This window comes from Salvelinus sp. IW2-2015, linkage group LG20 (genome assembly GCF_002910315.2).
Source record: "Salvelinus sp. IW2-2015 linkage group LG20, ASM291031v2, whole genome shotgun sequence".
NCBI lineage: Eukaryota > Metazoa > Chordata > Actinopteri > Salmoniformes > Salmonidae > Salvelinus > Salvelinus sp. IW2-2015.
The window spans coordinates 20,418,247-20,443,743 of record NC_036860.1 but is presented as its reverse complement, the minus strand read 5'-3'; the positions used below and the strand labels follow the sequence as shown (position 1 = coordinate 20,443,743).

The 25,497-nt window shown below is 41.0% G+C and overlaps 1 protein-coding gene across 1 annotated transcript; it reads left to right on the top strand.

Annotated features, from left to right (window-relative positions):
• Positions 1-5,582: 5,582 nt before the first annotated feature.
• ttc1 (tetratricopeptide repeat domain 1) lies at positions 5,583-24,409 on the top strand. The gene is made up of 8 exons (XM_024012612.2): positions 5,583-5,661; positions 16,490-17,078; positions 17,266-17,326; positions 17,413-17,525; positions 18,013-18,049; positions 18,354-18,502; positions 23,535-23,589; positions 24,021-24,409. The coding sequence occupies exons 2-8, from the start codon at positions 16,512-16,514 to the stop codon at positions 24,155-24,157; spliced, it is 1,119 nt and encodes a 372-aa protein (XP_023868380.1). The 5' UTR covers positions 5,583-5,661; positions 16,490-16,511; the 3' UTR covers positions 24,158-24,409.
• Positions 24,410-25,497: the final 1,088 nt, after the last annotated feature.

Here is a 25,497-nt window from a genome sequence, read left to right as displayed (position 1 = left end):
TTACAAACATACATTTTCATTATGTAGTTATCAAAATCTGTAGTTAACAAACCAATTGATTTAAATCTATAGGTTTACCAAACATTTAAGTGATTATCAATTAAAAGCAGTCGGATTAAGTAATAGTAAATGTCTTTTAAAAAAAGAGAAGAGAATTATTTCAAAGTAATGAGAGCATTGCATTGTGAAAAGCAATTACTTTATCTGAACATGTATTGCAATGTGAAAAATGTATTTCTAGATTAAACACTTAGTCAATTGAAAATGTGCTTAGACTTTTGRAATAACTGCCTTTTTTATTATCTGTTTTGAGTTTCGTACTAAGAGTTGTGAAAATGTACCACATACTTGTGAAAATTGCACYGAGGTGACAAAAAAAACTGTAACTAGGCCCTTGAAGGGGATCAACTTTGCCCACGTCTTGACTTTGGTTGCACTGCTCTGCATTGTAACATACACTGAGTGTACAAAAAATTAGGACACCTTTCCATGACATAGACTAACCAGGTGAATCCAAGTGAAAGCTATGATCCCTTATTGATGTCACTTGTTAAATCCACTTCAATTGGTGTAGATGAAGGGGAGGAGACAGGTTAAAKAAGTATTTTTAAGCCTTGAAAYAATTGAGACATGGATTGTGTATGTCTGCCATTCAGAGGGTAAATGGGCAAGACAAAAATAGTTAAGTGCCTTTGAACAGGGTATGGTAGTAGTTTCCAGGCGCACCGGTTTGTGTCAAGAACTGCAACGCTGCTGGGTTTTCACGCTCAACAGTTTCCCATGTGTATGAAGAATGGTCCACCACCCAAAGGTGGTGCAACTCGATAATAATCTCAGCAAAAAAAGAAACRTMCTCTCACTGTCAACTGCGTTTATTTTCAGCAACTTAGCATGAGTAAATATTTGTATGAACATAACAAGATTCAACAACTGTGACATAAACTGAACAAGTTCCACAGACACGTGACTAACAGAAATGGAATAATGTGTCCCTGAACAAAGGGGGTGGGGGTCAAAAGTAATAGTCAGTATCTGGTGTGGCCACCAGCTGCATTAAGTACTGCAGTGCATCTCCTCCTCATGGACTGCACCAGACTTGCCAGTTCTTGCTGTCAGATGTTACCCCACTCTTCCACCAAGGCACCTGCAAGTTCCCAGACATTTCTGGGGGGAATGGCCCAAGCCCTAACCCTCCGATCTAACAGGTCCCAGACGTGCTCAATGGGATTGAGATCCGGGCTCTTCGCTGGCCATGGCAAAACACTGACATTCCTGTCTTGCAGGAAATCACGCACATAACGAGAAGTACGGCTGGTGGCATTGTCATGCTGGAGGGTCATGTCAGGATGAGCCTGCAGGAAGGGTACCACATGAGGGAGGATGTCTTCCCTGTAACGCACAGCGTTGATATTTGCCTGCAATGATGACAAGCTCAGTCCGATGATGCWGTGACAMACCGCCCCAGACCATGACGGACCCTCCAYCTCCAAATCGATCCCGCTCCAGAGTACAGGCCTCGGTGTAASACTCCTTCTTTCGACGATAAACGCAAATCCGACCATCACCCCTGTGGAGACAAAACCGCGACTCGTCAGTGAAGAGCACTTTTTGCCAGTCCTGTCTGGTCCAGCGACTGTGGGTTTGTGCTGGTGATGTCTGGTGAGGACCTGCCTTACAACAGGCCTACAAACCCTCAGTCCAGCCTCTCTCAGCCTATTGTGGAGAGTCTGAGCACTGATGGAGGGATTGTGCCTTCCTGGTGTAACTCGGGCAGYTGTTGTTGCCATCCTGTACCTGTCCCGCAGGTGTGATGTTCGGATGTACCGATCCTGTGCAGGTGTTGTTACACGTGGTCTGCCACTGAGAGGATGATCAGCTGTCCGTCCTGTCTCCGTGTTGCGCTGGCTTAGGCATCTCACAGTACGGACATTGCAATTTATTGCCCTGGCCACATCTGCAGTCCTCATTCCTCCTTGCAGCATGCCTAAGGCACGTTCACGCAGATGAGCAGGTACCCTGGGCATCTTTCTTTTGGTGTTTTTCAGTCAGTAGAAAAGCCTCTTTAGTGTCCTAAGTTTTCATTACTGTGACCTTAATTGCCTACCGTCTGTAAGCTGTTAGTGTCTTAACGACCGTTCCACAGGTGCATGTTYCTTAATTGTTTATGGTTCATTGAACAAGCATGGGGAACAGTGTTTAAACCCTRTTCAATGAAGATCTGTGAAGTTATTTGGATTTGAAAGTCAGGGTCCTGAAAAAGGGATGTTTCTTTTTTTGCTGAGTTTAGGAAAGTATTCTTAATCTTTCGTACACTCAGTGTGTATAAAAGACAATCGTCTCGACTATTTTGGAGGGTGAAACATATTCTTCTTGTCATATTGTATTTGTTCTATTTGTATGTTTAGTGAAACRTTTATATTTGATAGCTAGCTGCCCAGTAAAGGCTATTGAAAGCATTATGTTGAGATCATTCAGGTTCATTTTTGACATCAATCCCCATGTGCATTTGGGTTTGTTCTCTCAATTTAAGAATGTATMTGTAGTATTCCATAACAGCCACTGAAAATACATTTTTATTGTATGAAGGCATGTATATATATATGTGTGATGTATCTTTATTTACAGTATCGTATTGCAGCGTTTGTACACATCTGCAGCGTTTGTAGTTCACATCTGCTAAACTTGTGATTGATGGTGATATATGTGATAGAAATGTTTTATTTAACAAACAATTTAGAGGGACAGTGCAGTAACAATCTAACTATGCCAATTAAGATTTCAATTAAATACATTAAATGAAATTAAAATCAAGACCCTCTATGGCTGTTCAGATTTCATGTTTTAATGTCATGTGCACAAGTACAGTGAAATGCCTTTCTTGCAAGCTCTAAGATCGATCTAAATTTAAAGATATTGTAAAATCAAATGCCTTAATTCAGAAATACTACTAATAACAATAATAGATGTTAGCTCTCTTGAAAACATGTAGTCATATTAAAATGTATCAATCTTAATTCAGACAAAAATGATTACTTTACAGCTGGACTAAGTGAGGGAGAACGGACCGTTAGAAATGTACAGTATACTACTCCATTTCTCCTACCAATCACTGTACATTCTGTTCAGCAGACACAGATAAGACAGCACAGAGGTGATTTCTGTGTAAGTAAATTGATTTGTAGTACATTGTTATTTAGTTTTGATTGACTGGTTAAATAAACGTGATTTATGAACGTTCCTGGCTGTTCCTCATCATTTCTCAGTTTCATTATTATAATGAAAGTTATAACATACATATCACCCTCCTTTTAAGGGAATGGAACAAATATTTATGGATAACTTAATAGATCACACATTCCAGTATCAACAGTATTTATTGTGGGTGAACAACAGCATTCGCTAGGTGGTAAAGGACCAGAAAATAAGCTCCTTATTAAGTGTGGCATCACTTGTCTGGGTCTTGTGGAATTTGGTAGCCTGAAGTGGTTATAGAACGATGCAAGTAATGATCTTAAGCACTGTCTGTTCGATGGCAGCATGAAAGCATAGCAGCAGAGGTCAAGGTATGAAGTTTATCATCAGGGTCAAGAACACACTCCTTTGCAAATATGTCSCTAGTCCATTCAGTGATACAGAATACTGTGTACATCATAAAAATAGATSTTCAGCAGAGAATGTGAGAGAGACATTTTCTATGTCAGCATTCAGCTATAAAGCACATTTTGAGGATGTATCTGTCCATGGCATTTGATCTCAATAATACCCTTTTCTCCCTCCCAAAATGGTCCCACAACTTTTATAATTTGTACCCAAGATAACAGCATTTGGATTTGTAGAGCAAGTACCATCTCTTGTGCATATTTCAGACTTTTTCTAGCAWATACAAAAAAGTGATCTCAAAGGGATGTTGACGATGAATGTTTTAGCGCTAACTGGGCTCCACAAATGAGAAATGACTGAGACAGGGTTTTATCCAGTCAAATAACCTTCTCTACACTCCATCCAGTTCAACCAAGCCCATTCATTGATTCCAGAGCCTTTCAATAAGAAGAATGTGGGCGAATCTTCACACAGATCGCAGCTAACAACAAACATTCCCACAGCTTTAGAGAATGTTCCCTTAGTCTCATTAACAATTAAGTCGTTTAGCAGAAAGTCTTATCCAGAGCACACATTTTCATGCTGGTCCCCGTGGKAATCAAACCCACAACCCTGGTGTTGCAAGTGCCATGTTCTACCAACTGAGCAGCACGGGATACATCTAATGTTTTCATAGGAATGTTCCTGTGATGTGCAAGGAATGTTTCCAAGAGTCCATTCCCTTAATAATGTAAAATAGAACTTACCCAGAACATGGTTACCATGTTCTCAGAACATAAAATAATGTTCTAGACATGTTTCATGGGAACGTTGCAAAAGCATTTATATGTCGACTTTTCTGTGGGGTAGGAGAATATTGTCCAGAAGAAACCCCAGCTCCTCTGAACAATGCACTTTTGTAGGTCTGAAACAACTTGATATGTCTAAGCAATAGGGTGAATGCACTTTGAAGTAAATCTGAGCTCTGTTCAAAGTACACTCAAGAAAAACTTGCATTGATCATAGTGGTTCAGGACTATCATTATAACAGGTTATTATGTGCCAAAACCATTAAACAACTATACAGAAATATCTTAAATAGTTGAAATAAGGAAATTAGAGAATGATGAGAGAATAGTCAAATTAACTGATAACTGACACAGACATGGTGGCGTAGCAAGAATATCTGAGTACTGTAAACCAAGAGGTTTGTGAGTTCAAAGCCCAGGTGAGGACATGTTAAATAAAAATTACTGTATAAATGAACATGCAAAGTGTGTCAAATATGTAAGTTGAAAACACCACTGTATGTGAAACACCACTGTGTGTGTGAGTATCCCTAAACTTGTCAACAGACAAAAAGAGCTGAAAATKAATCAGTGGTTCACCAATCAAGGCCTTGATGTGATGTGATGTTTAATGAAATATACATTTTTTGGACAATGTTTCTTTGAGACCATCAGAAGACATCCTGACAACTGATACACAGAAATGTTCTTGCAACATTTCCATGAAACTTGTCTAGAACATTAATATCTTGTATTGTGAGAACATGGCATCCATGTCCTGTTTATGTTTGGTGGGACGYTGAGGGAATATTCTCCTAACTGGACACATGAATGTTCTTGCAATGTCCCATATAACACATCTAGAACATTAATGTAGTATATTCTGTGAACATTGCAAACACGTTCTAAATCACTTCTGCTTGACATTGAGGGAATGTTCACCTAACTTTAACACCAAAATATTMTAATATTCTTGCTAACATAGATAGAACACTCAAACATTCGAGTAACATTACAAAAACGCTTTCTCTCCCTAGAATTGTTAGCTGGATTTCTGAAAGGCACGTTTGAGAGAGATTCATTCATTCATTATTCGGTTTKTAATGTTTTTCTTCAGGGTGAAACCAAAGAATAATTCTGTGACGAAACAGACAGTATTTATGTGAAACATTCATTAAGCCAAGTGTTTCCTTAATGACTACATGTCCCAGAGTTCCTCGGGGTCGTAACCCTTATGTGATTGGATAAGCAAGCGGAAGCATTGTTTACAGAGGAAACGTCATCGTGAGTAGAGGTAGGACTGTACTAAATCGTAAATATGCAATATTATACTCCTTAACGAACCATTGTAAAAAAAWATATATATATGTTTACGATGGTGAAGAAGTAATTTAGCTTCAAGTATTGAAATATATATAGAAAACATMATTCAAATGTCACAATGTGTATAATTTGGGTCTGTAACTGTTAGGTAGCATTATGCTAGCTAGCTAACGCATGAACTTAGCTGACTAGCTAGYMAGCTAACGTTAGCTTTATCGCTGAAGTAAAAATGCTTTTTTGCTGCTAGATAAGCAAACATAATGCTAATATTAAGTAAACAGTTTTGTAGCGAACGTAGTAGCTAGAAGTTTTAAAAAAAGTCTCCATGCCTCTACATTCGTGTTAGAGAGGGAGCTGACAACAAGAGGCTTAAACGACGGTGATACATTGCCTTCAAAGTATTCATACCCCTTGATTTATTCCGTATTWGTTTTTACAGCCTGAATTCAAATTGGTTTAAATACATTTCTCACCCATCTACACACAATACCCCACAATGACAAAGTGAATACATGCTTTTAGAAATGTTAGCAAATTTACTGAAAATGAAATACAGAAAGATCACATTTACATAAGTAGTCACACCCCTGAGWCAATACTTTGTAGAATCACCTTTGGCAATGATTACAGCAGTTTGTCTTTCTGGCTAAGTCTAAGAGCTTTACACACCTGGATTGTGCAAAATTTGCCCATTTATTMTTTTCAAAATTCTTTAAGCTCTGTCAAATTGGTTGTTGATCATTGCTAGACAACCATTTTCAGGTCTTGCCATAGATTTTCAAGTAAATTTAAGTCAAAACTAACTCGGCCACTCAGGAACATTCACTGTCTTCTTGGTAAGCAAGATTATTGTACTGCTGAAAGGTGAATTCATCTCCCAGTGTCTGGTGGAAAGCAGACTGAACCAGGTTTTCCTCTAGRATTTTGCCTGCGCTTAGCTCCATAGTTTTTTTTTTTTTTTTATCCTGAAAAACTCCTCAGTCCTTAATGAGTACAAATGTACCCGTTACATGATGCAGCCACCACTATGCTTGAAAATATGGAGAGGGGTACTCAGAAATGTGTTATATTGGATTTAACCCAAACATAACRCTTTGTATTTAGGACAAGATGTTAATTCAATCAATAAATMWTTTTTTTATRAAGCCCTTTTTACATCAGCAGATGTCACAAAGTGCTATACAGAAACCCAGCCTTAAACCCCAAACAGCAAGCAATGCAGATGTAGAAGCACGGTGGCTAGGGAAAACTCCCTAAAAAGGCAGGAACCTAGGAAGAAACCTWGGGAGGAACCAGGCTCAAAGTCCTCTTCTGGCTGTGCCGGGTGGAGATTRTAAGAGTACATGGCCATTTAAGGACAGATTGTTCTTCAAGATATTCAAACGTTCATAGATGACCAGCAGTGTCAAATAATCACAGCGGTTGTAGAGGGTGCAACTGGTCTGTACCTCAGGAGTAAATGTCAGTTGGCTTTTCATAGCCGAGCATTCAGAGGTYGAGACAGCAGGTGYAGTAGAGAGAGAGTCGAAAACAGCTGKGAAAAGGTAGCACGTCCGGTGAACAGGTCAGGGTTTCCTAGCCGCAGGTAGAACAGTTGAAACTGGAGCAGTAGCACGACCAGGTGGACTGGGGACAGCCAGGAGTCATCAGGCCAGGTAGTCCTGRGGAATGATCCTAGGGCTCAGGTCCTCCGGGAGTGGAGGGAGAGCGAGCTAATTAGAGGGAGCATACTTAAATTCACACAGGACACTAGATAAGACATGMGAATTACACCAGATATAACAGACTGACCCTAGCCCCCCGGCACATAGACTATTGCAGCAAAGATACTAGAGACTGAGAGAGGGGTGTGTCGGGGGATACTGTGGCCTTGTCCGACAATACCCACAGACAGGGCCAACCAGTCAGTATATAACCCCACTAGAGGGATACCCACCATAGCGTACGTGTAGGTATGTACGGCAGGACCAAATTGGAGAGATAGGTAGGATCAAGCCCATGTAATGCTTTAGCAGTAAAACCTGTCTCTTATACCCATCTAGATGTGTATAAGAGACAGGCCAAAAGCAGTACTAATGTCTAGGAGCACGAGAACAGATGCAGAGCCTTGGTCTGACGGCATTAAAAGGTAATTTCACACCACGAGGGCAGTCTCAGTGCTATGATGGGGTCTAAAACCAGACTGAAGCATTTCATATACATTATTTGTCTTCAGGAAGGCAGTGAGTTGCTGCGCAACAGCTGTCTCTTATACACATCTAGATGTGTATAAGAGACAGGCACTGGAGTAATATGATACATTTTTGGGGTTTTAGTCAGGATTCTAGCAACYGTGTTTAGCACAAAAAGTTTCTGATTTTTGCAATGTTACGAAGGTGGAGAAAAGCTGTCCTTGAAATATTCTTGATATGTTCGTCAAAAGAGAGATCAGGGTCCAGAGTAACGCTGAGGTCTTTCACAAGTTTTATTTGAGACGACTGTATAACCATCAAGAATAATTGTCAGATCCAACAGCAGCTCTCTTTGTTTCTTGCGACCTAGAACTAGCATCTCTGTTTTGTCCAAGTTTAAAAGTAAAAMATTTGATGCCATCCACTTCCTTATGTCTGAAACAGAGGCTTCCAGGGTAGGCAACCTTGAGGAACGCCTATTACAATTGATTTGTCAGAGGCCAAACCATCCACAGAGTCGTCTCTGATATCTGATATCTTTATGACATATAAGATTTAAACCAGTCAAGAACTTGTCTGTGTAGACCAATTAGGGTTTCTAATCTCTCCAAAAGAATGTGGTGATCGATGGTGCCAAAAGCAGTACTAATGTCTAGGAGCACGAGRACAGATGCAGAGCCTTGGTCTGACGGCATTAAAAGGTAATTTCACACCACGAGGGCAGTCTCAGTGCTATGATGGGGTCTAAAACCAGACTGAAGCATTTCATATACATTATTTGTCTTCAGGAAGGCAGTGAGTTGCTGCGCAACAGCTTTAAAAAAAAAATTTTGCAAGGAATGGGAGAGTTGATATAGGCCGATTTTTTTTTTTTAAATATTTTTTTTATTATTATTATTTATTTTTTACATTTTCCATGTCAAGGTTAGGCTTTTTCAAGAGGCTTTATTACTGCCACTTTCAGTGAGTTTGGTGCACATCCGGTGGATAGGGAGTAATTTATTATGTTCAACATAGGGGGGCCAAGTACAGGAAGTAGCACTTTCAGAAGTTTAGTTGGAATAGGGTCCAGTATGCAGTTTGATGGTTTAGAGGCAATTACTATTTTCATAAATGTGTCAAGAGATACAGGATTTAAAAACTTGAGTGTTTCTGTTGATCCTAGGTCCTGGCAGTTCTGTGCAGACTCGGGACAACTAAGTTTTGGAGACATACGTAGATTCAAAGTGGAGTCTGTAATTTGCTTTCTAATGATAATTATCTTTTCAYCAAAGATGTTCATGAATTTATCACTGCTGAAGTGAAAGCTATCCTCTCTTGTTGAATGCTTTTTAGTTAGCTTTGCCAYAGTATCAAAAATAAATGTTGGATTGTTCTTATTCTCCTTAATTAGGTTGGAAAAATAGGATGCTCAAGCAGCAGTGAGGGCTCTTTGATATTTCACGGTGCTGTATTTCCAAGCTAGTCGGAAGACTTCCAGTTTGGTGGAGAGCCATTTCCGTTCCAATTTTCTGGAAGCTTGCATCAGGGCTCGAGTATTTTCTGTAAACCAGGGAGCAAATTCTTCGAGACAAATGTTTTTTGKTTTTAGGGGTGCGACTGTGTCAAGGGTATGATGCAAGGTTAAGTTAAGATCCTCAGTTAGGTGGTTAACTGATTTCTGTACTCCAACGTCCTTAGGTAGGTAGAGGGAGTCTGGAAGGGTGTCTAGGAATCTTTGGGTTGTCCGAGAATTTATAGCACAGCTTTTGTTGATCCTTGGTTGGGGTTTGAGCAGATTATTTGTTGCGATTGCAAACTTAATAAAATGGTGGTCCAATTGTTCAGGGCTATGAGGAAAAACATTTAGATATACAATATTTATTCCACGGGACAAAACTAAATCCAGGGTATGACTGTGGCAATGAGTACAGTAGGTCTGGATGACATGTTGGACAAAACCCACTGAGTCGATAATGGCGCCGAAAGCCTTTTTGAGTGGGTCTGTGGACTTTTCCATGTGAATATTAAAGTCCAAATGTTTTTATATTACCTGGCATGACTACAAGGTCCGATAGGAATTCAAGGAACTTAGTGAGGAACGCTGTATGCGGCCCACGAGTCCTGTAAACAGTAACTATAAGTAGGCTGCATAGATAACATGACTAGAAGCTCAAAAGATGAAAACGCAGTCATTTTCTTTTTTATAAATTGAAATTTGCTSTCCATAAATGTTAGCAACACCTCCACCTTTGCAGGATGCACAGGGGATATGGTCAMTAGTGTAACCAGGAGGAGAGGCCTCAATTAACACAGTAAATTCATCAGGCTTGAGCCATGTTTCAGTCAGGCCAATCACATCAAGATTATGATCAGTGATTAGTTAATTGACTGACTTCCTTGGAAGTGAGGGATCTAACATTAAGTAACACTATTTTGAGATGTGAGATCTCAATCTCTTTCAATAATGACAGGAATGGAGGAGGTCTTTATTCCAGTGAGATTGCGAAGGCGAACACAGCCATGTTTTGTTTTGCTTAGCGTAGATCGAGGCACAGACACAGTCTCAATGGGGATAGCTGAGCTGACTACACTGACTGTGCTAGTGGCAGACTCTAAGCTGGCAGGCTGGCTATCTCATTGTGGAGCTAGAGGAGTTAGAGCCCTGTCTATGTTCATAGATAAGATGAGAGCACCCCTCCAGCTAGGATGGAGTCTTGTCACGCCTCAGCAGGCCAGGCATGRTCCTGTTTGTGGGTGAGTCCCAGAAAGAGGGCCARTTATCTACAAATTCTATCTTTTGGGAGGGGCAGAAAACAGTTTTCAACCAGCGATTAAGTTGTGAGACTGTAGAGCTCATCACTCCCACTAACTGGGAGGGGGMCAGAGACAATTACTYGACGCCGACACATCTTTCTAGCTGATTTACACGCTGAAGCTGTGTTGCACTTTGTGACCTCTGACTGTTTCATCCTAACATCGTTGTTTCAGACGTGGATAACAATAACCCTATACTTTCTACACTCGCCAGTTTTAGCCTTAGCCAGGGCCATCTTCAGATTAGCCTTTACGCTGGTAGGTCTGCCCCCTGGTAAACAGTGTATGATCGCTGGATGATTCTTTTTAAGTCTAATATTGCGGGTAATGAAGTTGCCAATGACTAGGGTTTTTAGTTTGTCAGAGCTAATGGTGAGAGGCTTCGGCGGCTCAGACCCGTAGCKKGTGGAGGAGAAACCTGAGAAGGCTCGGCCTCTGACTCAATCTCGTTGCTTAATGRGGAGAACCGGTTGGAAGTTTCTGTCGGCTGAATGAGCAACACCGGTTGAKTAGGGCGGAACACTCGAGGCTGTAATCCGAGCGTACTTTGCCACATTTTTTGACAGTATTACATTAGCGCCTTATTGCAAACAGGATGCATGTTTTGGAATATTTTGATTCTGTACAGTCTTCTATCTTTTCACTGTGTAAATCAGGTTAGTATTGTGGAGTAACTACAGTGTTGTTGATCCATCCTCAGTTATCTCCTATCACAGCCATTAAACTCTGTTTTAAAAGTCACCATTGGCCTCGTGGTGAAATCCCTGAGCGGTTTCCTTCTTCTCCGGCAACTGAGTTAGGAAGGACGCCTTTGTCTTTGTAATGACTGGGTGTATTGATACAACATCCAAAGTGTAATTAATATGCTCAAAGAGATTTTCAATGTCTACTTTTTATTAGTTTTACTAATAGGTGCCTTGTGGTTGAATCTGTGTTTGAAATTTACTGCTCAACTGAGGGACCTTACAATTACAAATAATTGTTTGTGTGGGGTACATATATGAGGTAKTCATTCAAAACTCATGTTAAACGCTATTATTGCACACAGTGAGTCCATGCAACGTATTATGTGACTTGTTAAGCACATTTTTACTCCTGAACTTATTTAGGCTTGCCATGACAAAGGAGTTGAATACTTATTGACTAAATACATTTCAGCTTTTCATTTTTAATKAATTTGTAAAACWTTTTTTTTTAACAAATCCACTTTGACATTATSGGGTATTGTGTGTCGTAGGCCAGTGACAAAATCTACATTTTAATCCATTTTAAATTCAGGCTGTAGCACAACAAAATATGGAAAAAGTAAAGGGGTGTGAATACTTCCTGAAGTCACTGTATATGAATGCTTCCATACAGCTGTTACACAGTAGGTAGTGTAAAGCATAGCACAGAGAATGTTCGACCAACCTTTACTTGGCGATACTTCCTCAATTCCTGACTTTGAAGACAAAACACGTCTTCTTAACTTCCATGTGTAGTTGCAGGGGGTTTGTTTGAATTTAGAAAATGCTCTGTTATTCAATTAAATAAAAATATTTCTCCATTAAGTAATCCAACAATATGTACGCTGCCATCTTGTCTACTTCAAATCTTCTGTTATTGATTGAGACGGGTGTCCTACCCAAAGTGCAGCATGTCATGATGACACTCGCCTCTCGATCAATGGGAAGATTTTTAAATACAAGATGGCCGAGTGCACGTTGGATTACTTAATGGATCGTTTTTTAAATTTAATTGAATAACAGAGCATTTTCTGAATTCAAATAAACCCCTGCAACTACACATGGAAGTTTAGAAGACGTGTTTGTCTCCAAGTAAAGGTTGGTCGAACATTCTCTGTGCTATGCCTTACACTACCTACTCTTTAATGTCTGTATGGAAGCATTCGCATTTCACTGCCATTTCAAAGTGTAGCTGGGTCATTCTCACGAAACTGTCMAAAAATAATAATAATCCTTGTAATTTTTCCACCCAATTTTCTCTTGAATCACTGAGATTAGTCTGTAYTTATCTATATCTTAATTATTGTTTTTTTTATCAGATGTTATGCATTTTACCAACATTTTCACTAAATTCTCATTACCTTAACAGTTCAAAAAAGTAATATACAAATCAATATTTCTAATATTTTTTTGCAATTGCTTACCTGATGTAAAGGTCTGAGTTAAACATAACACTGACAGGTTTCACACAAGGTGCTTGAGGTGCTTAAAGTACTTTAATTTGGCACTCTGAAATTCAAGTCCTGGAATTCCTTGAAAATCKGACATTTTCTCAACTTGGTACTTGAAAAGTACTTGAATTAAAGTGAGTGGAACAGAAAATKATCAAATATGTTTATAAAAAAATMTTAGRAAAATATGTTGGTCTTGCAAATGAATTTCCAGGCAGACTATTGAGTTTTATTTCCTCACGTGTTTTGTGCTCTGGTTGCCAGGCGAGCTCGCTCATTACACCCACACTGCCACTCAGCCAGGCAGTTACAGAACTGACTGATTAGGCGCTGCCAAACATCACATCGATAGCTAAAATGCTGGGCAAATGTAGATTCAATCCTGCTTTTTTTGCGTATGGGACATTTCTGGGATCTTTTAGTTCAGTTCATGAAACGTGACCAACGAATTACTTGTTTTATATTTTTGTTCATTATAGTTTACCCACCTTTTTTTTACCACTACATCACTGAACCCAACCARCCCACACCGTGTAAGGTGCAATAAAATGCTTCAGACTTCGACATTGCCAGCATGGGTGAATCGGCYCTGAAGAGCCACATGAAGGGGGAGAGACACAACGCTGCATCCTGCTCTGGCGCCAGTTCTACATTGTGACTTTTTCTCTTCGACAAGCTCAAGTGCTTTTTTTGCCAATCTCCTCATTCAGGGACGCCCGGGATATTCCGCTTTATCAAGCGGCAGCCCAGCTCCTGCCGTTCTGGTGACAGTTCGCATGCCGTTTTCCTCRCACAGCCCACCCGCCCTTCTCCTGACCGGTGACACTATAAAGCTGCCAGTTGGAAGCAAGACGCTWTTTCGTAGTTGTTAAGTAGTAGATTCTCAAATACCCCAAATATATAAACGCAACATGCAACAATTTTGAATATTTCACTGTTGCAGTACACGTAAGGAAATCAGTCAATTGAAATAAATTCATTAGGCCCTTATCTATGGATTCCACATAACTGGGAATACAGATATGCATCTGTTGGTCACAGATACCTTAAAAAAAGGTATGAGAGTGGATCAGAAAACTTTGCGTCTCCTTTGCATAGAGTTGATTAGGCTGTTGATTGTGGCCCGTGGAATGTTGTCCCACTTCTCTTCAATGGGTGTGCGAAGTTTCTGGATATTAAGAGAACTGGAACACGCTGTTGTACATGTCGATCCAGAGCATCCCAAACATGGTAAATGGGTGACATATCTGGTGATTATGCAGGCCATAGAATAACTGGGACATTTTCAATTTCCAGGAATTGTGTGCAGATCCTTGTGACATGGGGCCGTGCATTATCATGCTGAAACTTTGAGGTGATGGCGGAGGATGAATGTCACGACAATGGGTCTTTAGGATCTCGTCACAGTATCTCTGTGCATTCAAATTGCCATCGATAAAATGTAATTGTGTTCGTTGTCTGTAGCTTATGCCTGCCCATACCATAACCCCACCGCCACCATGGGGCACTGTGTTCACAGTGGTGATAGCAAATCGCTCGCCCACACAACGCCATACATGTGGTCTGTGGTTGTGAGTCCTGTGGTTGTGAGTCCTGTTGGACGTACTGCCAAATTCTCGAAAACAGCGTTGGAGGTGGCTTACGGTAGAGAAAATAACATGAAATGATCTGTCAACAGTTCTGCTGGACATTCCTGCAGTCAGCATGCCAATTGTATGCTCCCTCAAAACTGGAGACATCTGTGGCATTGTGTTGTGACATTTTAGAGTGGCCTTTTATTGTCCCCAGCACGAGGTGCACCTGTGTAATGATCATGCGGTTTAATCAGCTTCTTGATATGCCACATCTGTCAGGTGGCTGGATTATCTTGGCAAAGGAAAAAATACTGATTTACCACTCATGTACACTATATATATATACAAAAGTATGTGGACATTCTTTCAAATTAGTGGATTCGGCTATTTCAGCCACACCCTTTGCTAACAGATGTTTAAAATCAAGCACACAGCCATGCAATCTCCATAGACAAACATTGGCAGTAGAATGGCCTTACTGAAGAGCTCAGTGACTTTCAACGTGGCACATCTGGCAGTCCGACGGTCAACTCTGGGTTTGGCGGATGCCTGGAGAACGTACCTGCCCCAATGTATAGTGCCAACTGTAACGTTTGGTGCAGGAGGACTAATGTTCTTCGGCTGTTTTTCATGGTTCGGGGACCCTTAGTTTCAGTGAAGGGAAATCTTAATGCTACAGCATACAATGACATTCTAGATGATTCTGTGCTTCCAACTTTGTAGCAACCGTTTGTGGAAGGCCCTTCCTATTTCAGCATGACAATGCCCCCGTGAACAAAGCGAGGTCCATACAGATATGATTTGTTGATCGGTGTGGAAGAACTTGACTGGCCTACACAGAGCCCTGACCTCACCCCCATCGAACACCTTTGAGATGAATTRGACTGCGAGCCAGGCCTAATCGCCCAACATCGGTGCCCGACCTCACTAATGCTCTTGTGGCTGAATGGAAGCAAGTCCCGACAGTAATGTTCAAACATCTAGTGGAAAGCCTTCCCAGAAGAGTGGAAGCTGTTATAGCAGCAAAGGGGGAACCAACTCCATATTAATACCCATGATTTTGGAATGAGATGTTCCATGAGCAGGTGTCCACACATCTGGTGGCGACTAGAAACAATTGCAAAATAAGAACTATTACAAATTGATGGTCCTTGAAAAGAAATACACTACATTACCAAAAGTATGTGGACACCTGCTTGTCATACATCTCATTCCAAAATCATGGGCATTCATATGGAAATGGTCCCCCCTTTGCTGCTATGTTAGCCTCCACTCCTATTTTTGAGTTGCACCCCCTTTTCCCCTCARAACAGCCTCAATTCGGCAGTTTATGGACTCTAGAAGGCATTCCATACTGATGCTGGCCCATGTTGAGTGTGAAAAACCCATCAGCGTTGCAGTTCTTGACTCAAACCGGTGCACCTGGCACCTACTACCATACCCTGTTCAAATGCACTTAAATATTTTCTTGCCCATTCAGCCTCTGAATGGCACACATACACAATCTGTGTCTCAGTTGTCTCCAGGCTTAAAAGTCTTTAACCTGTCTCCTCCCCGTTGTTAGGTTCTGAACATATTTCAAGCTAGAATCCAACACTTGGTGAAAGCTATGTCATGGAAAGAGCAGGTGTTTCTAATGCTTTGTACACTTTGTATTTTGTTTYATTCAAATAAAACATTTCATAAAATGACCCGAGAAATTAATCCAGACGCATTTCGGTAATGAGATTTTGGGGTGAAAATTTAAAAAATGTGTTAAATGTTAATGTATTTAAAATAAGACACTTTCCCAAAAACTACACATCTTAGTCCTCAGAATGATAGTTGATAGTTTTTCAGATGCATCATGGTTTTGTAACTCAATTTGCTACAGACATTTTAAAACTGTTTTAATGAGAATCACCCTGCTAGCTGAGATTTGAGCGCTCGAGACCACGGCTCTGGCTAGCTATGTGAATTATATTATCTCTGGTCAATGGTATCTCAGTGCACTGTAACATAGTCTATCCTTATGTTAAACTGAGATGCAGGTTAAATTGACAGAATGTAGAACTGACTACAACGCCTTCTTCTTATGTGAAGTTTTGTACAGGGAGAAAATTGTATGGATTCCACAGCAGAAAAGGAGTCAGAGGCGCTCCTTGACAAGATGACCAACTCTCTGACCAATGCTATGAGAGTATCCGAACAGCATGAATGTCCAGACAGCCAAAGCACAGCAGCCCACAGGGGTACTGAGCAGGAGGACGATGCCTTCTTTGACTGTGAGGAGTCTCTGGATGGAGCAGACGGCTCCATGGGTGACAAGGAAAGGAAGACTGACTGTTCAGAAGCCCCACCATTATGCCAGGGAGCAGAGGGAGACAGTAAAGAGACAGTCAGATTGAACAACTCACAAAACACAGAGGAAGTACACATCAATGCAGAGTTAGGAGAAGCTGAGTTGTCAGGGGTGAGAACGACAATTTTGGAAGATAAAGAGGGGGAGAGAGGTGAAGGAATGGAGGAGGAGAAAGAGAGTTGGGATGAGTGCACTGAAGAAGACATGAGTTTGGCAGTTGAAGGGGGAGATTCTGATACTGAACTGAAAGGAGAAGAGAACCCAGCTCCTGAGTTTGACGAGGAGTATCTGAGAGAAGTGGAGAAAGTCCTGACAGAGGAAGAAAAGGAGGTGAATTTTATCCTAGTCTAAACATTAGTTTCCTACAACGTGTTTCTGTTATAATAATAACTCACCAAAATGCAATATGCTTTTTTYCCAACTTGAAACTCTACAACCATCATTTGGTGCTTAGTAAGTTGACATTGCATAAGCTCCCCATCTTTTGTGTTTAATGTTTGTTTCCTTTGTGCCATAGAGCCGCAGAGAGGAGAGCATGACACTAAAGGACAAGGGGAACAGTCAGTTCAAGAGTGGAGGTAAGCTGCTGTAGGCTAAACTGCTGTAGGGCGGCTGTTAGAGGAAACGTGTCAAATAGGAATTGACTGACCCTTTATCTTCCTAGAGCACACTGAGGCAGAGGAGTCTTACACGGCAGCTTTGGGAGTGTGCCCTGTGTGTTACAGCAAGGAGAGGGCTATTCTCTTCTCTAACCGTGCTGCTGCCCGCCTGCACCTGGTAAGACTGATGGTAACAATAAACTTAACCAAGTGGGGAATTCTAAGGACCTATCTGAGTTTAWCTAGTTGATTGTTATTACCCTCCTGAGGTTTCCTAAACTTCTGTTTGTTTTGTCAAAATACCTTCTCAGACGACTACCTATATAAATTATAACATATGGCTAAAGTGTACCTTTTATGGCACAATTGTATCAAGTAAACTATCTTCTACTATTGCGAAGTCATGTGCGAGGTTTAGTGGTGGGGCAAAAAGACGCAGAGCTCTTGTGACACCTAGTGGTACTCCACTGTAGCTATAGGTTTGAATGGGAACTATGCTCTTGCCTGATTCATTCGAGTCCTATGTGTCAAGACATCAACAGGTCATTTGGAGTTGATGATGTCATCTCATAACTATTCCACCCAAACAAATGTACAACACCTAGACAAATACACAACAAAATGCAGACTTGAGTTTCAATCAAACCTTTTTTCCCCGCCAACAGGATAAGAATGAGAAAGCCATTGCTGACTGCACAAAAGGTGAGACTGTTAAATCTGTATGTATTGTAATTCAACCATGTCAGATGATTGAACTGTCTGGGACCCAGTGTCCTGCTTTACCAGTGTATGGTGTGTGTAGCGAACACACTGCCCACTCCAGAACCCCCCCATGTTTCTACATATTTTCTGTTCACCCAAACCAGGTGTATCCGGTAAATTGCAGTTGCTATTATCAAAATCACCAACACCAGGTGCAGATTTGGGTGAATTACATTTATTCATACCCATTGCTACATAACTAGCACTCTGAACATTTGTTTCCTTGTTTTTTTTTCACCTCCAGCTATAGAGTTGAGCCCAAACTACATGCGGGCGATCCTGCGGAGGGCAGAGCTCTATGAGAAAACAGACAAGCTGGATGAGGCTTTGGAAGACTACAAGGCTGCTCTGGAGAAAGACCCAAACCTTCCTTCAGCCAGAGAGGCCTGCATGGTTAGTGGCAAAAAYGGACATTTAACTCAAAGTAACGATTTAGCAGAACAGAGAAAGCTTGCACTTAACGGTCACTATTCAGTAGATGCACATAGTTCACTTTTAACACTTGGAGACTACTGTATAAGGGTTGGGTTTTACATGTTGGATGAAAAAACAAGATTTTGATATGAGGCCCACTTATTTGACAATTTCATTGATCTTGCTCGTTCAATAGCTAGGGTTCGAATTGATCATCACTGTTTAACTTGCAATATTGATGTGAGGCAAACTGAAATGGCTTGGACAAAGGGTTTTTCATCTTTCCATTCAATGAGGCTGTCTGTGCTGGAGTTGGCTGTATCTGTGTCAAGGGTAGAGATGGTTTTTTTTTTGTTCTGAATGAGGCCATGCATAGCAACAGGAGCCAAGCAGCAGCTCTTACTAATGTAGCCATGAGGAGGCGGCTTACACAACACAAGCTCACAGCGCACGYATCTCAAATGGCACCCTCTATTACAGATATAGTGCACTAAGTAGTAGAGCAGGGACGATAAACCCAAAATGATCGACACCGACCGCTTATCGCAGGCATTTTGCTGAAATCGTTCATTACGATAAGTAGCCTATACTAGAGAAATGTGAAGTTTGAAATTAAATAAGTTTGCTAATATGGGTCATTGTTAATGGGACAATTGTTGGCTACAACCATCAACCTAGTAGTAGTAGTAGTTTAAAATATAATAATAATAACTGGTGCTCGACATTAATGTTATAAACGTATTGTTCTATTTATCATCATCGCATCAATTCAGGCAATTTATTGCAACATGGATTTTTGTCCATATTGCCCAGTTCTTTAAAAAAAACATTTTTAACCTTTATTTAACTAGGCAAATCAGTTAAGAACAAAATCTTATCATACAATGACGGGTTACCCCGGCCTAACCCGGACGATGCTGGGCCAATTGTGTGCCACCCTACGGGTGCGCACAACTGGCCTATCCTAGTGCACTTTATAAGGGATTAGGAACCATTTGGAACGCGGTCGCCCCATCTTGGCCTGGCCTGAAACAGAAGAGTAGACCGAGGCAAGGAGAAGACAGATAAAATACGGAGAGGAAGGAGCATAGTGCAATTACTTTCATATGAAACTACACCGGAAGACACTAAATGGTCTCAAAATACTCTGTCTAATGTATCTCCTCCGGCCCTGACACACACACACAGGGCCGGAGAATCAAGAATCAACTCCACTCCTCCCAACAGCTCCACATTTCCTTTGTTTGGTCTAGAATGGATAATGTGAGATGAGAGCAGTTACAGAGCCTTCAGAAAGTATTCATACCGTTTGACTTATTCCACATTTTGTTGTTACTGCATGAATTAAATATATATTTATTATCTGCCAATCTACACACAATGACCCATAGACAGTGAATTGTTTTTAGACATTTGAGACATTTTCAAATTGATTGATTAAATGAAATACAGAAATATCTMATTTACATAAGTATTCACAACCCTGAGTCAATACTTTGTAGAAGCACCTTTAGCAGTGATTACAGCTGTGAGTCTCTAAGAGTTTTACACACAGATCTGTCAAATTGGTTGTTGGTCATTGCTAGACAACCATTTTAAAGTCTTGCCATAGATTTTCAAGTAGATTTAAGTCAAAACTGTAACTCGGCCACTCGGGAACATTCACTGTATTTTTGTTAAGTGTAGATTTGGCCTTGTGTTTTAGGTTATTGTCCTGCTGAAAGGTGAATGCATCTTCCTGTGTCTGGTGGAATGCAGACTGAACCAGGTTTTCCTCTAGGATTTTGCCTGTGCTTAGCTCCATTCTGTTTATTTTTTATCTTAAACTCCCCRGTCCTTAACAATTACAAGCATACCAATAGCATGATGCTGCCACCGCTATACTTGAAATATGGAGAGTGGTACTCAGTAATGTGCTATGTTTGGGGAAAATCCAATAACACTTTCTATTCAGGAAGAAAGTGAATTGCTTTGCCTATTTTTTTTGCAGTATTACTTTAGTGCCTTGTCACTCTGTCAATTAGGTTAGTATTGTGGAGTAACTACAGTGTTTTCTCCTTGCACAGCACAGCCTTTAAACTCTGTAACTGTTTTAAAGTCACCATGGTGAAATCCCTGAGCGGTTTCCTTCTTCTCCGGCAACTGAGTTAGGAAGGACGTCTTTGTAGTTACTGGGTGTATTGATACAACATCCAAGGTGTAAATAATAACTTCACCATACTCAAATAGATATTCAATGTCTGCTTCTTTATTTATTTATTTATTTATTTGATCTTTTTGCGATCTACCATTAGGTGCCCTTCTTTGCAAGCCATTGAAAAGCCTCTCTGGTATTTGTGGTTGAATCTCTGTTTGAAATGTACTGCTCAACTGAGGAACCTTACAGATAATTGTATGGGTGGGGTACAGAGATGAGGTAGTCATTCAAAAATCATGTTAAACACTTGTTGCACACGGAGTGAGTCCATGCAATTTACTATGTGACTTGTTAAGCACATTTTTACTCCTGAACTTATTTAGGCTTGCCATAACAAATGGGTTGAATACTTATTGACTCTAGACATTTTATCTTTTCATTAATTCATTTGTAAAAAAATAAATAATAATAAATAAAAAAATAAAATAAAAAAATAGAAGAACATAATTCAACTTTGACATTATGGGGTATTGTGTGTACAGTGAATTCGGAAAGTATTCAGACCCCTTTACTTTCCCTACATTTTATTACGTTACAGCCTTATTCTAAAATGGATTACATTTCCTCATCAATTTACACACAATACCCCATAATGACAAAGAGAAAGCGTATTTTTTTTTAGAAATGTTTGCAAATTCATAACAAATGAACAGAAACATCTTATTTACGTAAGTATTCAGACCCTTTGCTATGATACTCGAAATTGAGCTCAGGTGCATCCTGTTTCCATCGATCATCCTTCGAGAGTCCAAGTTTCTACAACTTGATTGGAGTCCATCTGTGGTAAATTCAATTGGACATGATTTGGAAAGGCACACTGTCTATACAAAGTCCCACAGTAGACAGTGCATCTCAGAGCAAAAACCAAGCCATGCGGTCGAAGGAATTGTCCGTAGAGCTCAGAGACAGGATTGTGTCGAGTCACAGAACTGGGGAAGGGTACAAAAAMAWTTCTGCACCTTTTTAAAGGTCCCCAAGAACACAGTGAACTCCATCATTCTTAAATGGAAGGTTGGAACCTCCAAGACTTTTCCTAGAGCCTGCCGCCTGGCCAAACTGCGCAATCGGGGGAGAAGGGCCTCGGTCAGGGAGGTGACCAAGAACCCGATTGTCACTCTGACAAAGCTCCGGAGTTCTTCTGTGGAAATGGGAGAATCTTCCAGAAGGACAACCATCTCTGCAGCACTCCACCAATCAGGAATTTATGGTAGATTGACCAGACGGAAACCGCTCCTTAGTAAAAGGCACATGACAGCCCGCTTGGAGTTTGCCAAAAGGCACCTAAAGGACTCTCAGACCATGAGAAACAAGATTCTCTGGTCTGATGAAACCAAGATCGAACTCTTTGGCCTGAATGCCAAGCGTCTCGTCTGGAGGAAACCTGGCACCATCCCTACGGTGAGGCATGGTGGTGGCAGCATCATGCTGTGGGGATGTTTTTCAGTGGCAGGGACTGGGAGACTAATCAGGGTCGAGGGAAAGATGAACGGAACAAAGTACAGAGAGATACTTGATTAAAAACCTGCTCCAGAGCTCTCAGGACCTCAGACTGGGGCGAAGGTTCTCCTTCCAACAGGATAACGACCCTAAGYACACAGCCAAGACAAGGCAGAAGTGGCATAGGGACAAGTCTCTGAATGTCCTCGAGTAGCCCAGCCAGAGCCCAGACTAGAACCCGATTGAACTTCTCTGGAGAGACCTGAAAATAGCTGTGTAGCGACGCTCCCCATTCAACCTGACAGAGCTTGAGAGGATCTGCAGAGAAGAATGKGAGAAACTCTCCAAATACAGGTRTGTCAAGCTTATAGTGTCATACCCAAGAAGACTCGAGGCTGTRATCGCTGCCGAAGGTGCTTCAACAAAATACTGAGTAAAAGGTCTGAATACTTATGAAAATTTGATATTTCAGTTTTGTATTTGCAAAAATGTCTCAACCTGTTTTTGGTTTGTCGTTAGGGGGTATTGTGTGTAGATTGAGGGGGAAAAAGCTATTTCATCAATTTTAGAATAAGGCTGTAACGTAACAAAATGTGGAAATAGTCAAGGGGTATGAATACTTTCCGAATGCACTGTAGGCCAGTGAGGAGAATCTCAATTTAATCCATTTAAAATTCAGATTCAAACACAACAAAATGTGGAAAAAGTTGAGGGGTTGTGAATACTTTCTGAAGGCACTCTATGTCCTTGGAGGCATGCTGTGTAGACCAGCGCCCTAGATATAATATGCCAATAATTACAAAGCAGAGAAAAGGGGTCCTTCTGACCTGAGGTGGATAATGAGATATTACTGTGATGGATTGAGGGGAAAAACCTGTGGGGCGGCCTAGTGGTTAGAGCGTTGGGCCTGTAACCGAAAGGTTGCTGGATCGAATCCCTGAGCTGACAAGGTAAAATATGTCGTTCTGCCCCTGAGCAAGGCAGTTAACCCACTGTTCCCCGGGCGCCGAAGACGTGGATATCGATTAAGGCACCCTCTGGTTAAATGCGGAAGACACATTTCAGTTGAAGGCGTTCAGTTRTACAACTGACTATGTATCCCCCTTTCCCACTACGTCTGAGGTTACTAGCTCTTGTCCAGGGGTTACGGACAAGTGTAACGCAATAGTCCCACCACAGTGACGTTGTCAAGACAACCAGGGGGTAAAGTAGTAACACCATGTCCTTGAAGTTCTATTCCAAACAAGTAAAGGTTGTGAGATCAGAGGGAGCTAAATCATATCTGATGTGCACTGTTGTGTGTGTGAAATGTTGGGGCCACAGAATAGTAACCAGCCACCTTGACTGACTGACTCTCTTTCTATCTCCTCCATACAGCGGCTTCCACAACAGATCCACGAGCGAAATGAGAAGCTGAAGGAAGAGATGATGGGTATGAGACCTTTTTGTATTTTTCACCTACTGCTTTTCTCTTGCTTTGCGTGGATTGGACCCCCAGGGGAACGTTTTCAAAAGGCTAGAGACTAAAGTACATTCACTGATCAGCAAGAAACACTGAATGGTGCACTGTGATATGTTAAATCAGATTGTTAGCAAGTGAGGGTGGCCGCAACATGCCATTGCAGTTTTAGGGTGGTTCTGTTCCATCATGGTCACCTATAATGTTGTGTGGATCCAGCTGTTACTCACTAGGCTGGGAGTGGTAAACCAGTGTGTAGGTAGGAAGGAGAAAGGTTGTTTAATAATACGGACCTAAATGGAAATGTTTTCATGTGTTATTGGTCATTTTATTGTTTTCATCACAATTTTTGTCATAATTTAGCCTTYGTGTATTTTGCCTTTACCCTGTCTGTTTGTCCATAGGCAAGCTGAAGGACCTGGGCAATATGTTCCTACGGCCTTTTGGTCTGTCTACCTCAAACTTCCAGATGAACCAGGATACAGGCACGGGATCCTACTCCGTCAACTTTGTTCAGAGTCCAAATAACAACAACAGATAACAGCATGACAAGCCAGTCTGAGAGCCGTCACACCTGGCTGGCCTTCCATCCCCAGAGCTAAGAGACTGACACTCAGGACCCTCCACTGGTGTGTCAGAGGTCTGAGTGGGATCCGTTTGAAATCCACACGACAAATGAGTCTTTCATGGTTAAATAAGATGTGATAGTGTGTGTGAGAGTGTACTGTTTAACCGTCTGAAAAGTAAACTGTGTTTCCTAAGGGTATAGCCATTAAATGATCAATGACTGTTACTTTGCAGCGTTGTCCTTGTTTTTATATGGAGCTATTTCCTTTGCCACTTCTTTGAGGTCAGGATGTGAGGATTGAAAGTCATTGGCCCCATAAACACTCAGGTTATACTGATGTACAACACATTTGACAACCTCTGAAGAATATCTGTGGTATTGCACCTTTTTGTCAAATGTGTTGTACATCAGTTGTACAACCTCAGTGTACAGGGCCAGAGTGTAGTTGTTAAATTGTGTTGAAAAGATTAACTACTCTGTGTAGGCCTTTCTCATTTGCTTAAATATTCAGAGGATATGCATATTGGTGTCAAATGGTGAATTACAGTACAATATAGAAAAACACCAAGTACAAAGGCAAAAAGCAGATTTACTGATTTTAGGAGATATACAGTAATTACAAAACAGGATTTCCCACATCCACCAGTCTGTTAAGTCAAGACATTAGATTGTATCAAAACGCATACATGTACACGAGATCGCGAGAGATGAGCCACGGCTGATTGTCACTGTGGCTCTCTTCAGCTGCTCCTGACTGACTTGACCATGTGTTTGTTTCCCTTTGGGAATCCCCAATCCAGCCTGTGACCTCACAATCGGTCCAGTCAACTTGCTCTGCTTGTCTTGAAGTGAGGAGGAAAGTCAGGGAGGAAGATTGTGGTTTTAACCCTAGAGAGTGACTAAAGAGGGACATCTGGCAAGGAAAATGACATGTACGCTTAAATTTGCACATAAAATGTMATGTCATCAAAAAATCTATGTGCTGGATGAGTTGGGCTTCAGCGTTAGTGTGATTGAAATTTAAAGGCAATGTTCCCGCGTTAGTGGAGACTGCATTCATGTTAAACGCTGCATATGTCGGCTCATAAGGAAATTACCTTTAAATTTCTTAYGCTTCAGCGAAACTGATTGAATAGAGCCCTACAGGACACTAAGTGGGGGAGCGTGATATCTTTGATTTTCTGTATCTGCCAGTCAGTTGTAGATTACACACTTTAAGTACTGCATCTCCCCAGGAACAKTCTAGACATTTGAAGTTGTTCAGCTAACTCCTGTTCTTTAAGGCTGCTTGTAGCTCAGCGAGTAGCTTACTG

Coding starts and splice junctions, on each gene's coding strand:
- ttc1 (XM_024012612.2), top strand. CDS start 16,512: ATGGATTCCACAGCAGAAAAGGAGTCAGAGGCGCTCCTTGACAAGATG. Junction 18,050..18,353: donor CATTGCTGACTGCACAAAAG/GTGAGACTGTTA, acceptor TTTCACCTCCAG/CTATAGAGTTGAGCCCAAAC. Junction 18,503..23,534: donor CAGCCAGAGAGGCCTGCATG/GTTAGTGGCAAA, acceptor TCCTCCATACAG/CGGCTTCCACAACAGATCCA.